The 16,956-nt window shown below is 39.1% G+C and overlaps 1 protein-coding gene across 1 annotated transcript in view; it reads right to left on the bottom strand.

Annotated features, from left to right (window-relative positions):
• The window catches only part of OPN4 (opsin 4), a 38,191-nt gene that overhangs the window by 17,318 nt on the left and 3,917 nt on the right, over positions 1–16,956 (bottom strand). Inside the window, exons 2-3 of the mRNA XM_087723899.1 lie at positions 4,818–4,954; positions 2,997–3,130 (exon numbers count right to left, since the gene is read on the bottom strand). Coding sequence (XP_087580025.1) covers positions 2,997–3,130; positions 4,818–4,954 — 271 coding nt within the window. The remainder of the gene's footprint in view (positions 1–2,996; positions 3,131–4,817; positions 4,955–16,956) is intronic.

Below are 16,956 nucleotides of genomic sequence, written 5' to 3'. Positions count from 1 at the left end.
TAATGCATAGGCCTGAATTATGGATGACCCTGGAAAGACAACTTGCATCAGGAGCTCACAATGAAGGAGTGAAGTCAGATGTCAGGACTAAAAGCAACTCAAAGGACAAAGGGACACACCAGAGTTCAGAAAGCTGGTGCAGTCTGGGTATAGCTCAACTGAAACATATACTTCCCTGCTCCAAAAAAGCCAACAGCTTGAGAATTTGACAGTCTTGGAATTGGTAATTCAGTGGGTCTTCTTAGCACGGTTCAACTCTCAAGACTAAAAATTGAACTATATTGTAGCCGCTTTGACTTTGGGATAATAGTTTGTATGATTTCATGCACTGTGTTGGTCAAGAAATACTGTATACGCCATAGGCCAGGTGTGTCAAACTCAATTTCATTGAGGGCGCATCAGGGTTGTGTTTGACCTTGGGGGGTTGGGGTGGGTGTGGCCAGGATGCCGTAGTGTGTCGGGGGTGCCTGTGGAGGCCCGAGCGCTCGACCAGTGAAAATGGGCTCCCACCACGGGCCGGTCCTTTGCTGTTTCCAGGATGGCCCCGCAGGCCAGATCTAAGCACCCCTCAAGCCAGATCTGGGCCCCGGACCTTGAGTTTGACACCCCTGATCATGATACATAAATGTAGCCTATCATTTTAAGATAATGCAGCTCTTAAGACATGAAGTATGGAAGATCTGTAGCTCAAGATGCTGGTCTTCACTTATAAAGTTCTATATGGCTTATAGTTTGTATATCTATTACCAAACAGATTCTGTTTACTCATTTCAGACTATAAGAGGCCTGTTGTGCATCTCCCATTTATGAAAATGCTCAACAGAAGGGACCCAAAAATGTGCAATTGTCTATGGGGACTCCCCTCCTCTAAAACTGATTATTCCTAGGGCAGGGGTATCAAACTCGTGGCCCACAAGCCAGATCTGTCACACACTGACCATGCCCATGTCTGTTTTAGTGAAGTCACGATACATCATGTGATGACAACGTGACACCACGAGTTCGGCGCCCCTGTCCTGAGGCAAGTGTGGTTTCATTCTAGCCTGCTGATTCAGATGTTCTGGAAACAATTACTAGGAATCAATGATGCCAAGTAGATTGATATGATGGAACTTCATGGTTCAAGTTTTATTTTTATTATATTCTAGTGCTCACACATAGTGTGTGTGTGTGTGTGTGTGTGTGTGTGTGTGTGTGTGTGTGCAAGTGTGTACCCTGTTTTCCCCGGATAAAAAAGCCCTCCCCCAAAATATTGCAACACAGCAGCAGCCATGAGGTGACCACACTCACTGCTTCCTGCACCTCAAAAATAATAAGACCTCCCCAAAAATAAGGCCAAGCGTTTATTTCAGGGGTCAAAAGAAAATAAGACCCTGTCTTATTTTCGGGAAAACATGGTATACACATACATATACAGCTTTGTGACTGAAGAATATTCTATTCAATTCTACACACAAACAAATGAAAGTTCTACTCTATTTTTCATAAGTCAGGCTCCATTTTAAGTACTATTCTGGGCATCATATTTTTTTAAAATAAATCAGAGAAATAGAACTGATGAAAAGGAGGGAAGGAAGGATGATCAAAGTATTGGAAAATTAAGTATTGAGAGTAAGTTTGGAATGAACTGGCATATCATCTTTGATAAACAATAACAGAGAAGATATGGCAGTAATTCTAAAATACTTAAAGGCTATTTCCATAGAAGATCACAATCTTCCTTGAAAAACCGATGACAAAGAAGCAGATTTTAATGACGTCAGGAAATAGATCCAAACTATGAAACCATAATAGAAAGAAGTGGACTCTCATTTGTTGGATATATTTAATCTGTTGATGAGTGGTTGTGTGTCAGGGATGCTTTAATAGTTGACTCTTGCACAGGACAGGAAGGTTGGATTAATAATCCTTTCTAATTATGATTCCAAATACTGTTCTCTATTGATGCGGGGTGCAGAATAATGATCTTAACTTAAAAGCAGGGAGACTCCACTGAATGTTAGGAAAAGTTGTTTTTTAACTGTAAGAACAATTTGGTAATAAAAATAATTATCTGAGGGAACAATGAATTCCTTTTCAATGATATGTTCAAGTAGAAGTTATTTGTTCAACCATTGGATTGCTTTAATTCACATTTCTGTACTGAACAAAATGATGGATTTTTATTGTCAGAATGGACCATTTTAACTATAATTCTAGGACTTCTCTCATGATAAGATGTGGAATCAGATGTTATATTAATATAACAAGCAAATATATGCATCTCATATATTAGCTTGTTATATCTCATTTCATCTATCTATATACAGCTTCTTCATAATAATGGGAAATGGTTGGTTATTGTTATCCATCATTCTTCACATTAACAGATACTGTATTTTTTGGAGTATAAGAGGCACCTTTTTCTCTCAAAAAAGTGGGTGAAAATCTGGGTGCATCTTACACACTGAATACAGCATTTTTGGCATCCTGAAACCCCCCTGTCTGTGTGAAAATGGGCCCATTTTTGTCAAAAAAGGGGCATGCATAGCCTTTAGGAGGCTTCCAGAGTGCTCCTGGGGGCTGGGGGGGGGGGCAAAAACAAGCAAAAAACAGTCCACTTTTTGCTCATTTTTGCCCTCCCCAGATCCCAGAAGCATTCTATAAGCCTCCTAAAGGCTATGCATGCCCTTTTTTTGACAAAAAATGGGCCCATTTTCACAAAAAAATGGGCTGTTTTGGGGAGGTCTACTTTTTTAAAAATTTGCCTCTTCAAAATCTTGGTGGGTCTTATAGTCCAAAAAATATGGTAATTGTGCAATTATTACATATTACAAATTCCTTTCCTTTGGGAGAGGTGGAAAAAAAGGAATTAATTTGCTGATCAAAGGTTAAGGATGGTTAAAAAATACAGTCTTGTTTGGTAATAGGTATACAAACTTATAATTCCATTTGCAGATAACACGTCAAAGACAAACTTGATGCAACTGGAAAATGTAAAACTATTGGGAAAGCACCTGCGTCTCCAAGAACCCACTCCGTATACAGACTGTTGAAAAAGCAGACTGGAGCTTGTGTTGCAGACATCAGAAAGTCACTTGCAGCTAAATTCATGATGAAATAATTTGCAGGTGTCCTCAGCCTCTTGTTGCTTCACCATTATCATCATCATCAATCATATAAAGGAGAAGAAAGTGCTTTGTTAGTTTCTGTTATAGTTACGAACTACCATTCATCAGATATATAAAACTGCACATAGGCCTATCAAAATGAAAGCTGAAATACTGAAGCAGACAATAATTTTTAAGTAATCAGAGAATGATTTTTAAATAATCAGATGTTTAAAATCCAAATTAGAAAATTGTTTGTAGTGTATCTTTTTCTGACCAAGAAATGTTGTAAACCCTGAATAAAACAGTTCAGATGTTGATATAGTACACTACTCTTCTGTATCTAGAAAACTGGAAAAAATACTTGGCAAAAGTGAAACATTTAAATAATGGCAGAAATAAATGTAAAATCTACTACTTCTCTAAACATCATCATTTTTATTATTATTATATTACTTCGTTGTTTATATGTACACTCTTAAGCACTAGAGACAATTTCCTCACACTTGGCCAATAAAGAATTCTTTTCTGTTCTGCTCTACTCTCTCTATATTATATACTCTATTCTATATTCTACAATACTCCACTGTACTCCTTCAGAGGTTCACTAGGCAAAACTTATTAGCATGACAAAAAAATATTTTGATTGCAGTTATCTGTGGCAACATTCATAAGAGATTATTAGAGAATCAGGGCACTGGGTAACTGTAGAACATGCATTAAATTAGAAGTCAGAAATTGCATGTTCCTCGGTTACAGGAAATTCTGAAATCTTTCACACTCAAATTATTTTTCTTCTTCTGTAGATATTTAAGTCCATCCCAACTTTATTGTGATTCTTTTTTAAATTCAAACTAGAAATCAAACCCAGGTATCCTCAACTTATGACCTCCACTGAGAATTTTCATTGTTTAGAAAGGAGTTGAGAGAGTAACTCCCAATTTTATGACTTTTGGTTATTAAGCAAATCACTGCTTTTAAGTGGATTATGTGGTCACTAAGCAAATCTGGCTTCCCCATTGACTTTGCTAGTTGGAATCATGCTGGGAAAGTCACAAATGGCAATCATGACCCCAAAAAACACTGCGGTATGAGTTATGACCTGTATGGATAACAATACAGGTACCTATTTACCTGTATGGGTAAATACAGGTAGTCCTCGACTTATGACCATAGTTGAGCCCAAAAATTTAGACTGCTAAGTGAAAACTTTGTTAAGTGAGTTTTGCCCCACTTTATGACTTTTCTTGCCACATTTGTTAAGTGAAACATTGCAGTTGTTAAATTAAATCACCTGACCGTCATAAATATGAACCAGCTGTCAAGCATCCGAATGTAAATCATCCGAGCATGGGGATGCCACAAAGGTTTCAAGTGTGAAAAACGGTCATAAGTCACATTTTACAACTGTTGTAAGTTGAGGACTACCCGTACATCCTGCTTGAAGTGTCAAGATTCGATTGCAAGCCATGGAGGTGCTGCAACCATCATAAGTGTCATAAGTCACTTTTTTGCAATCCCCTCCTAACCTCAAATGACCACTAAATAAATGGCTGTAATGTTAAGAGGAACAAACAGACCTGCCCGTCTTAATCTCACCCAATCTGCTGTTTTATAGGAACAGAATAAAAAAAAAAAGAGGACAGAAGAACTATTGGCTGAACAGAGCACCAATGGAGAATTGTTCCCTCTTCCTTCATCCCTATCCCTCGCTTGTGACAACTATACCTGTAAAATGCATAGAGGACAAGGAGATTTCCTATAATTCCAACACAACCAATGGCCAGAACACAAGAGCCTACAGTGTATAGGACATGGTCAGGAGCATCCACTTTAGTCGGGCGACCACTTGCCGTAGTGTGATTCTGGAAATAAAATAGCAAAAGAACAAAGTATTATTAAAATTAACGTTATTACTGGTTCAGAAATTGAATGTTGTTCTTCTGACCTAGGCTTCCTGGGACAGTAAAAATCACACGCTTAACCCCAAAAACCCTCTTTTTATTTCAAGGGCTGTGAATTATGTTCATTCACAGCCCATAATGAGTCACAAATAGTTTGCAAAGAGTCCGACAGAAGTCTGCCATAGTCTTTTGGGATAAGGCTGATAAGCACCCACCTTTATCTCTCTTGAAATGCTGTCAAAGACATAATTGCCAATTAGCTTTGCAAGGCCATACGGAGCAGAGAGTCAAAACGGAGCTTCAGACTGAACAAAGTTGCTTCCTGCCGAGGCTCACGTCTTTGCTCCTCCTTTATGTCTTATGGGAGGAGCCAACCATCTCCAAGCCTTACTCCCAAGTCGCCCCTTTTGTCTTAACTGTTCTTGCCTTCTGTCAGTTCTACGCATATGCGCACTGGGAACAGGCTGCCCCTGTTCCTCTGCCTCGCTGATGTCCAACTCTGGAGGCTCTGGAGCAGTGGTGGGTTTCAAAAAAATTTCGAACCTACTCTGTGGGTGTGGCCTCCTTTGTGGGAGTGGCTTGCCAGCCATGTGACCTGGTGGGAGTGGCTTGCTGGCCATGTGTTCTCTCTCTCTCTCTCTCTGTGTGTGTGTGTGTGTGTGTGTGTGTGTTTCCTTCCTTTTGTCTCTCTGTCCCTTTTTCTTTTTTTTTCTTTCATCTCTCTCTCACTTTTTCTTTCTTTTTTCTTTCTTTCTTCCTTTCTTTCTTTTTCTCTTTCTATCTGTGTGTGTGTGTGTGTCAGTGGTGGGTTTCAAATTTTTTTGGAACCTCTTCTGTAGGTGTGGCCTGCTTTCTGGGTCCACTGGTGGAACCTCTTCTAACCGGTTTGGTAGATTTGACGAACCAGTTCTACCGAACTGGTGCAAACTGGTAGGAACCCACCTCTGCTCTGGAAGCAGCACAAAACTCCCAGATGGCCCTGGCCCCCACTCCCACCGATGCAGAGCTCTAATCTGAGGCCTTCCTAGACTCCAGGACTGGCCCATGTTTCTCCACAAACTCCTTATTGTCCGACTCTGCTGCCAGCTCCGCAGGCCGCCAGCAGACCACAACAGTTGTATACATACATACAAATATATGCAGACATATATACACACACATTAATAGAAGTGTATATGCATTTCAATAGAAGACTCTGAGTCAGCCAATGCTTTATTTCCATGATCAAGTCTTGGGATATTTAATTAGACAGACCCACTAGCAACTTTTGATACAGTATATTTCAATATCCACAGACGTGAGATTCTGAATTATTTTTCTTAACAAGGACAGATACTGTATCAGCAGCAAGGAACATCCCAAGTCCAATAGCAATAGTACTTAGCAATAGCACTTAGACTTACATACCAATTTACAGTGCTTTACAGCCCTCTCTAAGTGGTTTACAGAGTCAGCATATTGCCCCCAACAATCTGAGTCCTCGTTTTACCAACCTTGGAAGGATGGAAGGCTGAGTAAACCTTGAGCCTGGGGAGATTCAATCTGCCAAATTGCAGGCAGCCAGCAGTCAGCAGAAATACCCTGCAGTACTGCATTCTAACCACTGCGCCACCATGGCTCATACATTATCCCACCAATCAATTATGGACTCTCCCAACTAGATGCTACAGTGCTAAGGATTGAAAAGAAGAGTAGTAAAATGTTTTCTGGAAACATCATGTTTATGTGATTCTATTTTTTTCTTAGCAGGATTCAGCTGCTCAGCGATAAGATAGAAATAAAATTTTCTTGAACAGGTAACCTTCGACTCATTGTGGTGGACAAGTCAGGCCAATGTGTTGTTTCTGGGAGACAGACTTGCGTTGTTCAACATTGAATATTGCTGCTGATAGATTAGTTGCAAATCTGTTGCTTGAGCCTGTTAACAGTTGGTCCATGTTCATCTCAGCAAGCACCTTACAGGAGGGCAGTTTCCAATGGCACCAGCAAGGTGGTGTAGACTCACTGTCCCACACACTGAGTATGAATTTGAAGATTTCTTTTCTGTAATTCTTTGGCCCACGAAGAGCAATATGAGGTTGGATGTATATTATAGGAGAAATGAGGAAGAACTTCATAATTAATGCAGAAAATGAATTAATAGAAAATGGCTGCTTAAGTGATTCATGGGGCTTAAAACCACTAATTTTCTTTTGTTTTTACCAAGTTGTTGAACTCTATTTTTAAGGGGAAAAGAATTTCAAGGAGAAAAGCTGCTAATAGAAATTTTGAAGGACAAGAAGCTGGGGAAGAAAAAGGTACTGGACCACAGAAATTCTTTCACTGTCTCATCTTCTATCCCTTATGGGAACCATCATGGAACTACACAATTTATTACTTTTCCTTTTTAGCACTTCCCACAAAGTGTAAAAATTGGCAGAACGAAGTCCTTCGCAACTGGTTCTTCGTCATACTGGTAAAAACCGAGTAACACTAGCATTATGAGCCACGATAGTCTAGTCATAACTGAGATGAACCAGAGGACAGATATTTAGGAATTGTTATTATTGTTTAATTAAATGATTATTAAAAGCATTTGCATATTGCTCCATTTCTTGTAGAAAATCCCAATGCAGTTTATCAAGTATGTATTTCCTTTCAAATAAAAATAATAAATATAAGGTTAGTGGAAGGAGTGGCCTGCTACAGGTTCGCCTGTGTTTGGGAAAACCTGTAGCTAATGTTATGGCTGGTAACTAGAACAAATCCCACTCTGGCTGGGCCCTCCTTCCCTTTCCCTCCCCTCCCAAGAGTCTCCATGCAGCCCATTTTGGATGCGAGGTAAGTGCAGAACCTATGTGGAGATTTGGGAAAGCCCCAAAAATGGGCCTCCTGGAAGTTCTGGAAGGCCGGAAACAGGCCCCTTTCTAGCCTCCGGAGCTGAGGGGAAGCAGTTTTCATCCTCCCAGAGGCTTGAGGAGGCCACTAGGCCACGCGCACCATGGCCATGTCCACCTAGCAACCGGGCAGAGAATCCATTGCTGAAATATTTGAAGCCCACCCCTGGTTAGTGGGTGGTGAAGTGATTTTGGAAAGCTAAGCAGGTAGAAACAGAACAGTCTTTGGGTAGGGAAATCAGGCTGTAGATTAGCATTCAGGAAGGCACTGTCAAGCCACTGCTGTATTGTTGCCAAGAAAATAACACAGTTGTGTCCATATGGTGACAAGGATATGAGATTGATCTGAGAGGATGTTTATTTCTTGAAGCAAAACTGAAGCATGTTGCAGTGCACAGGTACAGCCATTCCCTAAGGATCTCCTATAAAGAACTGTCTCTGTGCCAGACATTCATAGTCTACAGCAAATGAACTCAATCAAAATTCAAATATGCCACCTGAAATTGTTCCAGTGATAAATTATCTTTGTATTTTAGCCAAGAACACAAACAAAATGGATCATTAAACAAATCAAGTCAGAGTTCCCACATGCTGCACAAATTATACTTTGGATGCAATTTATGTGAAAACCTTGCTCACTAGAGAAAAATATAATGCTATGAAAGGTGAAAGGACAGAGAAAAAAGAGGACATTTGGAAGAGAAGGACTCAGTTACAGTGAAGACGGGTGCCACATTGAAAGACCTGAGCACCATGTTGGAAAGAAAGAAAGAAAGAAAGAAAGAAAGAAAGAAAGGAAGGAAGGAAGGAAGGAAGGAAGGAAGGAAGGAAGGAAGGAAGGAAGGAAGGAAGGAGTCTGTCTGTCCTTCCATCCATCTATCTGTTTGTCTACCTACTATAAACCAATAATCCATCCACCCATCCTAACGGTTAACACCAGCTTGATGGCACATACCCAATCAATCAATTAATCAATCAATCAAAATGATGATATTTTTACTGCCTGTAAAGATGGGTAATTGTGCTATATTGCTATTTTATAATGATTTTTTATGGTAGAACAGTGGAATGAACAGCTATCAGTATACGATGAAGAGGACAAACTTGGAATATGATGATACTTAAATGCAGTGTTTGAATATATTACTAAGAATGAAAACAGGGAAAATACTCTTTTTGCTTTAAATAAAATCAAAGTACTTCTGGAGAGCCAAAATTCAGAAAAGGGACGTAAAGTTACTCAAGAAAAAGGGTTGGAGAAACATCTCTCTACCTTAAAACATCTTCAAATAGAGAAAAAAATAAAATCCATGAACTGTTTGTTGTAACAGTTTGCTTAAAATGTGTTAGTAAAAACATCCCCCAGTCAACCATCTGTTACTGTTGAGTCCAAATTCATTTGCCCATTAAATGGTTTAATAATATATTTGATCTCTTATATAAGCTACAAATCCCATTCATTTTTTCCCCTCATGGAAAAATTAAACATCTATTGAATGGCATACTAAACTTGAATGTGGATTAGTAGTTCAAAACTGGAGAGAATTTTGTTTGGATTAAATTAAGACTCTGTTTCAGTTTCATTGTTGAACTGGCATATTTAACGTTTCTATTTTTACATTAACCTCCATAATGCATAAGATAAATACGGCAAGAGAACAGTTTATGGAAGTTAAAGAGTTTCAGTTGCACATGAATATATATTTGAATATGAATATAAGAGAAACAGATAAAGTAAGCTGCAATCCCTGCTTTGGTGCAGAAAACATATACTGGTAATTTATATGTCCTAAATAAAACCAGGTATGCCACATAATATTACATTCCTACGTGGCAGTGAACAAACAGAACAGTTCAATTTATGTAACTGACATTATCTCATAATTCCTGTTACACTGACACACATAGATTAATATTTTGAGTCACTCTTTAGATATGGTTGACAGTAGTACATGACATCTATAAGCGTGATTGACACCAAAGCATGATGGAACACAGAAGGGAATAATGCAAATACTGGTATCAGCTGACAGGCCTTATAAGGTTGTATCGCTGGATTTCTTTTTCTTTAAACATGCAGACATTTCCTACTTAGCTACTCAGGGAGTAGCAGATATAAGATTGTATTTTGATTTTGGCAGCTAAAATGTTGCCGCTTGCAACAAAATGTTGCATGGAACTGTCCAAACCAGGGGTCTCCAACCTTGGCAACTTTAAGCCTGGCGGACTTCAACTCCCAGAATTCCCCAGCCAGAAAAGCTGGTATAAACCATTTGGGGGTAGGGGTGCATGTAAATGAACACTTACAGTACATTACAGGAAAAAAATAGCTCACCAGTCTTCCTCAGACTTGAAATAGTTTATTCATGGGTCTAGATCAGGGTGTCATGGCGGCATCAGGACTTTTACCCACTTTGCTAAACTGGCTAGCGTGTGATACATCCAGCCTGTCGCCTGGACATTTGACAGCCCTGATCTAGATAACCTGTAGGAAAATCCTTTTAGTGTTGATTGGATTAAGACAAACAAGATGGCTTCCAGAAAAAGGACTGGAACACGAATAACTTTTCCTTAATCTTCACTGTTCTATATAACCCATGAAATTGACTTACAATGTAATATACAAAGGACGCTAACAAAAGTCCCTTTTCCATTGTCTTATAAGCTCCCCGTATCAAGTGTTATGAAATGTTCTTAATCTGTTTATGAAAATCATGGTGGGGTCCAGTACTAATATTTTTTTACTCTTACTTCTGTCCAAGAGTCTTAAACTACCTCCCCTTAAATCTACACAGGGGCAGCTGAGGCTGCTTGTTCCTGGACTGCTTGTTACCTGTGCAACCAAAGCTACCTGCTACACTTTCTTTACAATCGAGATGCTGCCTGTTGTTCAGCACCACACGGGACAAATGTCCCCAACCTCATCTGTCTTTGATGTACTAAACACCAGGAATGACCAAGCCTCTTCACTTGGAAGCTGATGGGGTGTCTCGCCATTCCTTCCGCCATTCAACTGTCCTCTGTTGATCTTTGCCCGAGAAACGTATCTTATCGCTTTCTCCAGACCGGATACTGTATTTTTTTCAATTTCATTCTTGTTAGTTTTGCACTCTGCAGACCTCCCCAAAACTGGCTGTTTTTCGCAAAAATGGGCCCGTTTTTGTCAAAAAAAAAAAGGGCATGCATAGCCTTTAGGAGGCTTATAGAGTGCTCCTGGAAGCTGGGGGAAGGAACAAGCAAAAAATGGCCCATTTTTTGCTCATTTTCCCCCTCCCCAGCCCCCAGCAGCACTCTGGAAGCCTCCTAAAGGCTATGCATGGCAATTTTTGCAAAGGGAAGTGGGGTTTCGGGAGGCCTAAATTGCTGCATTCAGTGCATAAGACGCACTCAGATTTTCACCCTCTTTTTTGAGGGGAAAAAGGTGTGTCATACTCCAAAAAATATGGTAACTTATTGCTTTATTTGGCTCCCCAAAGCTCCCAGACTAGGTAGGCAGATTGAAATCATATTTTTCAAACCAGGAGGAAAACAAAATTAAGCTCACCTAGAAGTTTCTTGAAAAGGAGATGGCCAAATTCATTTCCTTTATCTATTCCCATATAAAGATAAAGGTTCAACTCGCACATATGTGCTAGTCATTCCCAACTCTAGGGGGCGGTGCTCATCTCTGTTTCGAAGCCAAAGAGCCAGCACTGTCCAAAGGCATCTCCGTGGCAATGTGGCCAGTATGACTAAATGCCAAAGGTGCACAGAATGCTGTTACCTTCCCATCAAAGATGGTTCCTATTTTTCTACTTGCATTTTTACATGCTTTCGAACTGCTAGGTTGGCAGAAGCTGGGACAAGTAACGGGAGCTCACTTCGTATCGCAGCGCTAGGGATTGTTACTGCCAAATTGCAGATCTTTTTGATCGACAAGCGTCTTAGCCACTGAGCCACCATGTCCCTATATTCCCATATAACCCTTCAACAAATCCAAGGCAATTTCTTTCTGATTGCATCCCTGGGTCCCTGAGGAGTGAAAGGTAAGAATTCTGACCCCAACTGTTATCCAAGGCATTTCTATAGCTTTGATTCCAATTTGACAAGAGGTGATTCTTCCAATTTGACATGAGCTGGAAGCATAACTTGTCTATTTAATTCTTTTCTTCTAGATCCTGAGTCAAATTTGATAAAACGTGCTCTCTCGGTCTTTGTTTTCCCTTTCTAAGTATATATAATTTAAAATCCCATTATTCTTTAAAAAGCAACAGCAGAGTCAGAAATGAGGCAATTTGTGTTTCCTACCTTTGGAGAATATTTAGGGTAGAACATTCAGTCTGAAACAATCTGAAATCACACGCTGGACAGAAGACAAACAGGCTGGCAACAGCAGCACATGCAGCTTAAAAACTAAATCTGTGTCCTAATGTAGCACTTAATGTTCAATAATGGGGATGTGGAGCAGGAGGGAGCAGATTGGGGACCTGATTATGCTCAAATACATCTCTAAACATCCAGCCCTAAGCTAAATGCTACGTATAATCTCTCGGACTGTGCATAATGAATTAAGAAAGAAGCACTGGATGAAAAAGACAGCAACAGAGAGGAGGGGAAAGGCTAATAACGTGATAATCTTCCATACCTCCTGCAAAGTCTGAAGGAGAGGCTCCCCTATTTCTTGGAATAATCAGTGATGCAAAAGTATTTGGGACACATGACTGCTTCCTCTGCATGGCAGAATTCCAAGAATGAGATTCTCTTCCGTAACTGATTCAGTTAACGTCCTTGCTTTTTTATCCCACCATCTGGTCAAGAGAGCATTTTTTTCAGTCATACATTGAACAGCCTGAGTTTTTTATTTCAGCTGACTGGAGTGTTTTAATTTATTTTAATCTGCCGCATTGATTTTTCTCAAGTGTATTAATGAATTGCACGATTTTTTTTCTCATTTCAACGAATCAGCTTTAATTATTTTACTTTGTGGTTTTTTTTTACTTTGTGTTGCTAAATCTATTTATCATTCTTTCCACATTTGATGGTAATTACTAGACTTCTATGAACTTCTCCCTTTTGCCTGATTCAAGCGTTGTCTGTTGCACAGGAACTAAACTGACAATATAAAAAAAGGAGGACTTGCCTAAAAAGCAAAGTAATTCCACAAATCACTCAATCACTGTTTATTAAATAAGTTAAAATTGACAGAGGCTACCTCCTCATAAAGGGGCGTGGTGGCTCAGTGGCTAAGAAAGGTCACCAGTTTGATGGTTTGAATCCCTAGTGCCGCTCCCATTACTTGTCCCAGCTTCTGCCAATCTAGCAGTTCGAAAACATGTAAAAATGCAAGTAGAAAAATAGGGACCACCTTGGTGGGAAGATAACAGTGTTCCATGCACCTTTGGCATTTAGTCATGAGAGCTACATGACCACAGAGACGTCTTTGGACAGTGCTGGCTATTCGGCTTTGAAATGGAGATGAGCACCGCCCCCTAGAGTCAGGAACGACTAGCACATATGTGCGAGGGGAACCTTTATCTTCAGCTTCTCATAAAATATTGTTCAGAAATCATCACAATAAGAAAGAAGAATAACCACAAAGAAGTGACTCATATTTTCACTTAATGAGTATATTAAGCATCCTCAACCTATTATTTATATGAAATTAATCCATAAAACCCACAAAAATCTGGAATTGTCTTCCACAACCTAGTATCTAGAAGACATATTAAAGCTGAGTTCTCAGGCACTATCTGGAAGGTTAGTGAAAACTATCTTATATGTGGCTATGTTACGCACAACTTTCTTTATATCAGAAATAGGACGAGAAGACTATTATCTGGGGACAGGGAAATAGAACGATTACATCAATTATATTCTGTAAATAACGGTTGAGAACTGAACAAGTCTTGGTTGATCAAATTTTCAGTCTATTGAGGACTGATTTGAATGAAGCAGAGATAAAGAGGAAGTGACGGAGAGACTAATTGTAGCTATTTGTTGAACAGACACAAAAACAAGTTCGCATGCTGAACTATATCATTTTTCTACACTGGGGTGGAAACTTTCCTACTTTTCCAATCTTACTTTTCAATGAGCTACCATATTGGCTGGTAGGCTGTGGCTGGCTAAAGAAATCCTGAATTCTTCTACCCCAGGTCTGTTAAACTCTCGGCCCATGGGCCAGATGCATCATGCACTGACCATGCCCGGTTTAGCAAAGGGGGAAAAAGTCCTGATATGTTACGTGATGCCGCTGTGACAGGGGTGAGTTTGACGCCCCTCTTCTATCCTAACAGAATAGTTCCATGCGCCTTTGGCATATAGCCGATGACCATGGAGATGAGCATTGCATCTTAAAGTTTACATGACTGGACAGAGAAACCTTGTTTTATATTCTTCTGCCTGATGCATGCTGCAAGTCACATAGATGTAACAGATGTACAGCAGGTGTCACCAGTGCCATACCACATTGGAGAAGTCTGTTGTATAATGATAGCAATAGCACTTAGACTTACAAAGTCAGCCTATTGCCCCCAACAATCTGGGTCCTCATTTTACCAACCTCGGAAGGATGGAAGGATGAGTCAACCTTGAGCCTGGTGGGATTTGAACTGCCCAATTGCAGTCAGCCGGCAGTCAGCAGAAGTAGACTGCAGTATTGCACTCTAACCCCTGCGCCACCAAGGCAATAATTAGAGTAAACAAACAGTATAGAGCAGTCAGGACTAATGTTTGCTATCTAGTATATGTTATATTTCAGGAAACCCTATTATCATAATTACCATACTAAAAAACGTAAGAGGAAATGGATACATATGGAATTAGAAAAGTTATTAAAATAATTGAAGTTTAAACATTCAGTAATATATATTAATCGCTAGCAGGTACATTGATATACATACAAATGTACAGGCACAGATTATGATGGAAAAATGCCATTCTAGTGCCCAAGATTACTATTTGTAATTTGTATAATAGATAAATGTTTGTATATTTTTAGTACTTAGGAAGTAACCAGTCTGTCATAATTTTATCATAACAGAAAATAAAAAACTGGGTTTTGTTCTATTTTTTTATTTTTCCTGTTCATTTCTGATTAAAAATTTAAAAAGTAAATTATCATAAAATCTGAAAGTATTGCTTGGCTATCCCAAAGATGCTTTTTCAAAAGGCAACTGGACTTTCTGGTTTTTCTTTGAAGATGTTTCACTTCTCAGCCAAGAAGCATTCAGAGCTGAAGCTTCTTGGATGATCCCGAAAGTCCAGTTACAGTAGAACTTCTGGTCATGAACGCTTCTGACCACGACCAAATTGGTTTTTTTGTAGTGCCAAATTTCCTGTTGTTTGTTTACAAACAATAGCCACCCACGTGTGGCCGCTGCATTAATTTTGGTTAGGTTCGTGTCACAACCAAATCGGGTTGTGACCAAAGTTATGGAATGAATTATGGTTGTGACCAGAGGTTTTACTGTACCTCTTGAAAAAGCACCTTGGGAACAACCATGACTGAGAATTTCCATAGCAATTGCTTGGCTACAGATTTCAATTACAGAGCTAAGATGAAACACTTAAAATACTTTTTTTTTTTTAAAGAAAATTTTAGATAGCATTCAGGGATAAAAGTTTTTTGAAGACAAATCCACAACGCCAGGGAAAAAAAATGCACAGCAGTTTCAATGCATTTGCAAGTAAATGCTATATGAAGCATTGTATAGTCCTAATATTATCTTTTCTAACAATTTCTAAAAATTGGAAACTAGTATGCTATAATGATTAGAGTTAGATTAGGATTGGAGAGTTCTAAATTCACTTTGGTCTTCAGCCATGAAAATTCACTGCATGACTCTAAGCCAGACAGTCTCTATCAGGTTGTTGTTGTTGTGGGACAATTTGGAGGAGAAAATAGTACATATGCTACCTTGAACTCCTGGAGGAGCTAATAAATAAATCATTGCATATTATTTTTTCTCTTTCAAGAGCAAATGGTTTAATTGTCTGTGGAGTTAAATTGAGCTGAAAAAGCACCGGTGTGACAAATCCTTTAAATGTTTTTGATGAAACAAACCCTGACGTTAGTAAAGATTTGGGAAGCTCCCATGAGATCCTTCTGAGCAAGATAAACACATGAGAGTACTGCGGTTTTCTGGATTTGCAATTGGCACTGAAATGCACTGAAAGAATGCTTGTAAATGGTTATCCTTTGAGTGGAACTTCCAGGGATCTTGTCCCAAAGCTATTCCACTTTATTAAATATTTATAAGCAAGCTACAGGATGGAGCTGAACTGAAAGGATAATGGAATGAAAACAATAGAGATAACATAAACAAGTAGGAGCATTGGCTAACACATAAGAGGCAAAATCAAAATTTAAAATTATCTCCGTACGCTTGGGCACTGCCTCAAATTAATAGGGTGATATTGACAAGGTCCTGCATTTGAGAAGTGAAATGCATAAATATAGGACTAGAGATGTGACAGTACAGATGAAAATGATCTAAGCCAGGGATCACCAATCGTTTGGACCTCAGGGACTACTAAATTCATAATTTGAAATCCCGCGGACCACTAATATAATTTTTTTAAGTAGATAAATAGTATTTAGTGTGATATAAAAAAATGCAAATAATTTTTCTGCATAGCACCAAAAATTTCTCGCGGACCACAAGTGGTCTATGTACCACTGACTGGTGACCACTTATCTAAGTTACTAGCTGAAGAAGCAATGTAATGTGATGGTTAAAAAGACGAATGCAGTTTGGGCTGTCTTAACAGAAGCCCTTCAGCCAGATCATGGGAGGTAATCATTCATTGTATTCTGCTTAATTAGATGCCACTTGGAATGTTGTGTATATATTCTGAGTCCCATCATTGAAAAGAAAACGTGTGAACAAGTTTAAAGGAGAACTTGTTTAAAAAATCTGGAAACCAAGACCTTTGAATTAAAGTTTGTGTGTGTGTGTGTGTGTGTGTGTGTGTGTTTCCCTTGCAAAAGAAACTAAATGATGAGCTATAATGGTCTACAAAATATCTAAACAAATGTAGTGAAAGAACAAGCTTATTCTACTCTGAAAATGAGGGCAAAGGAAAGGCCTTTTTAAAAAGGGGAAA

Source organism: Thamnophis sirtalis, unplaced genomic scaffold (assembly GCF_051295495.1).
Source record: "Thamnophis sirtalis isolate CommonGarterSnake01/CBP01778 unplaced genomic scaffold, rThaSir2_p1.2 scaffold_10, whole genome shotgun sequence".
In the NCBI taxonomy this organism is placed as follows: Eukaryota; Metazoa; Chordata; class Lepidosauria; order Squamata; family Natricidae; genus Thamnophis; species Thamnophis sirtalis.
The sequence above is the reverse complement of the archived record's forward strand: the minus strand, read 5'-3'. Positions and strand labels throughout refer to the sequence as shown.